This window comes from Anopheles ziemanni, chromosome 2 (genome assembly GCF_943734765.1).
Source record: "Anopheles ziemanni chromosome 2, idAnoZiCoDA_A2_x.2, whole genome shotgun sequence".
Classification (NCBI taxonomy): domain Eukaryota; kingdom Metazoa; phylum Arthropoda; class Insecta; order Diptera; family Culicidae; genus Anopheles; species Anopheles ziemanni.
Window position 1 is genome coordinate 397,541 of NC_080705.1, and position 6,116 is coordinate 403,656.

The 6,116-nt window shown below is 47.2% G+C and overlaps 1 protein-coding gene across 1 annotated transcript; it reads left to right on the forward strand.

The window, feature by feature from the left end:
* The first annotated feature begins 2,514 nt into the window (after positions 1–2,514).
* Positions 2,515–4,881, forward strand: LOC131283178 (uncharacterized). Its single transcript, XM_058312751.1, has 6 exons — positions 2,515–2,656; positions 2,748–2,956; positions 3,546–3,681; positions 3,766–4,028; positions 4,144–4,276; positions 4,360–4,881. The coding sequence occupies exons 1-6, from the start codon at positions 2,605–2,607 to the stop codon at positions 4,464–4,466; spliced, it is 900 nt and encodes a 299-aa protein (XP_058168734.1). The 5' UTR covers positions 2,515–2,604; the 3' UTR covers positions 4,467–4,881.
* Positions 4,882–6,116: the final 1,235 nt, after the last annotated feature.

Genomic DNA, 6,116 nt, shown 5'->3' on the forward strand with positions numbered 1-6,116 from the left:
CAAGTTTCTGGCCGTTTAACTTTGATAGTATGCGTCAAATTTCAAAAGGCTTGAAATGTCAATTTATGAGCCACCCGTAATTGCTCTTTGTCACGCAATTCCCAATTTACCGTTTTCCCTACGCGCTTTTCCGCCGTGCACAACCACTACTCGGGGAAAACGGTGGAAAAGCGAGGGAGAGGAAGTCAACGAGCACCGTGTAGCCTCGGAATCAGATTTTTGTTTTCGTTTTTTTCGCTCAGACCCGCCGTAGGGAAACGCGGTGACATTTCCGAACGGCTCCGAGCCTGGTTTTGAATATTTTCCGATACAATATGTGTTCGCCTCCAACATGAAAGATAATTGATGTTTCTTGTACTTTACAGCGGCCCTTGGCCCTAGCCTGGTCGGATGGTTGGTGTTTAAAGCGGGGGAAAGAAAACAAATATCGAAGCGCAATGAAAAAGGCAACCCAGCGAGTCGTTAGCGAAAGCTTTCAAGGAGGAAAACTATTGTCGGAAACAGTGAGAAGTTGCTTCCGCCGAAATGATGCTATTCCACACCGGAAGGGGAAATTTACTGGAAAGCCATTCATCTTTAGTCAACTTGAAATTGATACAACCGCGCGGTAATGTCGATGTATTTCTTTGTGTCGAGTAAACGACAACATAACTATGGTGCATAGTAAAAGCATCCATTGCGAGGCTCTTCTGAAACAAGACAAAAACTTCAACTCAGTGATCCTTTAGCGAATCCTTGCTGGAAACAGTTTTAACCGATTGGTGACCATCGATTCAAATTCGACGCGTTCTAGGTGGCCTAGTTTTGTTTTTCTCCTTTCTCGTGGCCATCATTTCGAGGCAACATTTTGAGGCAGTTATTTGAGCCCCTGCAGCAAGGATGCATTTATTTCTCTTCCTGCATTTCCCATTTGGGTTTTTTTTCTTTGGTTTTTGTACAACTGTCTGCAAGGATGGAGACAGAAGCACCACGGGGTAGATAGGGGAAAAACAAAACATAAACAAAAAACAAACTGCCGCCGAAGCAATATATTTAATCCTCTGTTGAACTGGAAAAAGCGGTTTCGATGTACTTGCATTTTTCATAGGGAAATTGGCGAGTAAAAAACACCATGTCGCCGGTGGTTTTATGCGCTTTCGATATATTTATGGCTCACCGTCCGCGTGCACGCATCCCGCGTTTTATGGCCCGCGTGTGTGTGTGTGTGTGATATCCAGTCCGTCAGGAGAGTGATGTAATCCTTCTGTTTGTGGTCCCCGAAAAAAGCCCCCCCATAAAGATCCTCGTCTCACTGGTGCATCCAAGTGCAGCAGCGTTTGGCTCGTGGTGCGTTTTCCCACTATCGTGTTGCATGTTAGTTGGATTAAGGTGTGTTGCATTGCGCCGAATGTTGTTCGGGGCATAGTTATGACGGCACACTAGTTGTTTTGGCTCTTGCACATGGGATAACAAGGGGAATTGCAGTACCTATGGCCTCGGTATTGAGGTATGTTGTACGAAAGAACACCGTTTTGTCGTAAGGATAATATTTTTTGGGTGAATTTAGGAAACTCTTCACAATAACATTCCTACAAGCACGTGTGGGGTTGTAAGTTGAACAAGTCCCGGGACACATACCCAGCCGTGTTCTTCACGAAGGTGTTGTTTAGTTTTCCCCTCCCCTTGACACCCACATGGCATTGGAAAATATATGGTAACCTTTGAAATTTGGCGAGCACCAGCAGCAACATTCAAAATTCCCCGAATCGAACATCGGAGTCGAATAGTGGGTCTCTAGTGTGAATCCCTACCGCGTGGAGGCGCTGCCAAAGGCGAGCATAAGTAGCATGTTGGTTGGGCGCGGACAGCGCATGTCCGCCCGAAAATGGCCCGAATTCGACTCCCCCGGTGATAGCCTTCTCTCGTGGCGAGCGCACTCTCCGCCTGGCGAAGGGTTACTCCAAACGAGCCGCGAATGGCATTGAATAGCCGTGCTCTTTTAACGTTTGCCTTCAGTTGGCAAAGATCGTGCCAAGAGGGCAAATATGGTCCGCCGGTAGCTCCGCGACGCTGGACACTCCAGAGCAAAGGGTGGATAGATAGGTGCCAATTGTTACATATCAAGCGTCGAACGTCGCTGCGTCACAGCGTTCTCATCCTGCACACACTTTGGATATTTTGCACAGTCGGCGTGAGAAGTGCGTGTCACCGCAGGCCTTGAAAGGCACAGTGTAGCCAGTGAAAGGCCATCGGGTTCACAGTGAGAGTGGGGCTGAGCAAAGGGCCATTGAAGCGAAGGGCAACCGACCAGACCAGTCCGAACCAAACCAAAGCAGTGCGTTAAAAATAGATTCGGACTCGGAAGTGTCGCGGGAACGCGAAGTGTCGTGCAATTTGCGCACGCCAAACCGGACCGAATCGACTAATTACGGAAAATGCGCGTTTCTGTGCGAGCAGTGACCGCACTCGACCGATTCCTGCTGACGGATTGTAGTGACACGAACGGCGTCTTCGAACGGCGCGCCGGCGACGATGCGTCCCGGCAACAGTGAAACGGTGGCAGGCTCGTGACGGCATGAGATTCGGCGCCAGACGCGCTTCTTCCAACTGGATACTACGAAAACGATGCATAAGATGTGGTGTTGGCTAGCAGTGTTGCACCTGTTCGTCCTTTATGGTACGTAGGGATCGGGGGGCACCGGCTGATGGGTGCGTACGTGTGTGTGTAAGTGTATTCTGATGAGCTCCGGTTTCTTGTTTACGTCCAGATTTCGTCCTCTGTATCACGCTGACCGAGGTGCGCGTCCCGAAGCACACGATTCGGGGCCACGCCGTCAAGCTTGAGTGCCACTACGATATGGAGGGGGAGGCCCTGTACTCGGTGAAGTGGTACAAGGACGGACGCGAGTTCTATCGTTACGTGCCAAGAGATGATCCTCCGGGAAGCTTTTTCCCCCAACCGGGCATAGCCATAGATGTGAGTAAAACTGTCTGAAACATGGAGCAATATCGTTCTCATGATCGAGGAAAGGTCGATCGAGCTGCCAACTTTAGATTTAGGATCATTTTAACGTTACCCATTTCACGAGAACTACTTGCAAATTATTAATATCTCAAAGTATTGCAAAACTTCAGGCCAATAGCTTAAATCCATCTGTAAACTTCATGTAGAATAATCTTTATATACAAAAGGACATCTTCAAACGGTTGTTAACTGTTTAAAGATTTTGTATCAAACCTTTTCGATTCAAATTTGCTATTGGATGTATCATAAACATATATCATTTTGTTATCATTTAATTCATGCAACGTAATTCGTGCTCGTTAACAGTTTGTCTGGTTGATATGAAACGATCAATCAACTTTATCCACAATTTGAGAGGTTCAGTCTTATGGATTAAGTAGTCCTAGTGAATTCCTCAACCATGCTTCAAATAGTACTACTAACTATGTCGGAATTCTCATATTCCTTATAAGAAATAGCCATCATCAAGTTTCCACTCCTTACGGCCTCCTGTTTACACTCTCTGCTCTGTCACTCCGACCCGTTTACTTTCTGTCTTCAGTTAGCCAATGCTACAAGCGAACAGGTGATCCTAGATCCTTTAGATTTATCCTCAAGCGGGAAGTACCGTTGCGAAGTGTCCGCTGAAGCTCCCTCCTTCCAGACGGTCTCGGATCACGGCGAGATGATGGTTGTAGGTGAGTAGTCGCCGACTTCTACAATGTCTGCATCGAAGGTTTCTTTCTCGCTCATCGCTCCCATCGTCCCTCCCCCACGGTTAGTTCTCCCAGACCAAGATCCGTACATAACGGGCGGAAAGCCGCGTTATCAAATCGGTGATCCGGTTCGCGTGAATTGCACTTCGGGCCGCTCGAAGCCAGCGGTCCACCTGACCTGGTACATCAATGGCGACCCGGCCGACAAAAGCCTCCTGAAGCACTACGAGCCACGCATCTCGGGCGTCGACCGTCTGGAAACGTCCATCCTCGGACTGGAGTTCCGCGTCAAACCAAAGCATTTCAAACACGGTGACATGAAGTTGAAGGTAACGTCCTCGTCCAGCAAAACCACCCTAGTCATCCCCAGTGCCAACGTTGTAGCCCACGTGTCTGACCGCGATTTCACTCGCCTTTCTCCCTTCCTTTCCACTCCACTCGCAGTGCCTCGCCACCATCTCGACCGTGTACTGGAAGAGCAATGAGGAGAGCGTCGAGGGCGAGAAGCTCCAAAAGGCGCCGACACTGGAGTCGCGAAGGGCCGTTTCCGCCGACTCACGAGCAGACCGCGTCCAGGGTAAGTTTGTGCGCGCCCACTCGCCTACCCAAGGGCTGGCAAGGACTCATTTGCATTTTCCTTTCCATCACCTTTCCTTGCAGCCGCCTCGAACAGCGGCCAGGCGAGGAAACCTGGCGTCCCACTGTCGGCATCGAAATTAGCAATTTATGTTTTCATTTTGTTGGCAAGTTATCGTTACACCAGTTAAAGGTAAGCATGAGCTAGGCGGTGGTGCAGACAGGGCCACAACACGAGGCGGCACGGAGCGGGGAAACGTGCAAAACGCGACTCTCAGCAGTTCAACTTCTTTCTACTTCGTCCTTGTTTGTCAATTATCCTGGAGCGGGAATGTTTTAAGAGTGTTGCCAAAGAAATTCTGAATGTTCGTGCGTGTATGTGTGTGCATGTTGTGTGCGTATGAAAGGGAGAGAAAGAGAGAGTGAAAGCTGGAGAACCAGCGAGGCATCGAGACGAATGACGCTCTTTAAAACATATCAGTAAAAATCAATGTCAAATATTCATCATATCAAAATGCACAGCTGAAGTCATTTTCTTGGAGCTATGGTTATTCGGACGAATAAGATAATGCAGAAGACGAAACGACACAGAAGGAATTTGTAAGAGCGGACAAACTACACAGAGTGTACATATTTCATAGTTTTAAAATCGAACAAACCACTTTCAAATATTGCCACAACTCCCACGAGCCCCCAAAAGAAGAAGATCATTTTCCAGTATCGAAACAAGAGCGTTGGGAAGCGAGACCTTCTTCCATCCGTTGCACGCAAAAGAGAAGTGATGAATAAAGTATAAAATTGTTTCAAAAATACCAGAACAAACCGAATCTTTCAAACGTCATAAGTTGTGAGGAGTTCATCCGAAGCGAACGCACGATTGATAACGCAAATCCTCTCGAAGGTGTACAAATCCTTTGTACAAACAAAAACTCAACAGGAAAAAGTAAGTACTATGAGAAGGAAAAGCTTTACGAAAACTAATTTAACATTCAATCTCACGTCAAGTCTTTCTCTGCCAGCGTTGAGAAATCAAATACATAATGGTGAAAGCTATTCGAGTATTTTATTCGAGACGGTGGAAGCGAAAACAACATCAGCTAAACATTTCGTTTAGCCTGCGACTTTCGTCCATCCAATCGCCCCGGGATACAACTATTAATAAAATTACAGCAAAGAATGTTTCGCTATTTCGTGCAGAAGGACCCACCTTCCCAACGCCCGAGGGTAATTTTCTTGAAGCTGTCGTACAAAATAATAGAAGAAACGAGATCCTGTCACGGAGGGTGAAACGACGGCCACAATTTGAAACCGCCCGGAGAGTAGTAGAGAACAAAAACTGGAATGAAAATCGAAAGCAACGAAAAAAAAAGTGTATGGAAAGGCAATCTCCGATTATTTTCTACTCTCGAGGCCGAGGACACAGAACAGAAGAGCTATTTATCGAGGCTTGGAGAAATCGAACACCATTGCTAAAATAATTGAAGCCGTTGGATCAGAGGAATGTTTCAGAGTCATCGAGTGTGTTCTTGGGTGTGTGTGTGTGTGCACATTCACACACACAAACACACACATTCGCCTACGGCGGTGTATGACACTACTTTTTGTTTCTTCTGCTCCCTGGCTTTGCTGGCTCCTATTTCGTGCTTTACCGGCATGATATCCATTTATTTCATTATCGTTCTATTTAGTGCTACTTGAGAGCGAAGCACTATGCTGCCCGAGGAGAAAGTTTTCGATCCATTCTCATTTTCCACCGTGCACCGTTTCCTTCGGTTTCCTTTTTTGGTGCCTGCGGTATGATGTTACACAACACTTGGAACGACAGCGGATACCTATTCAAG

Excerpts from the sequence above, each read along its gene's own strand:
- LOC131283178 (XM_058312751.1), top strand. The coding sequence starts at position 2,605 with ATGCATAAGATGTGGTGTTGGCTAGCAGTGTTGCACCTGTTCGTCCTT. Across the intron at positions 2,957-3,545 it reads AACCGGGCATAGCCATAGAT|TTAGCCAATGCTACAAGCGA; the intron begins GTGAGTAAAACT and ends TTCTGTCTTCAG. Across the intron at positions 3,682-3,765 it reads CGGCGAGATGATGGTTGTAG|TTCTCCCAGACCAAGATCCG; the intron begins GTGAGTAGTCGC and ends CCCCACGGTTAG.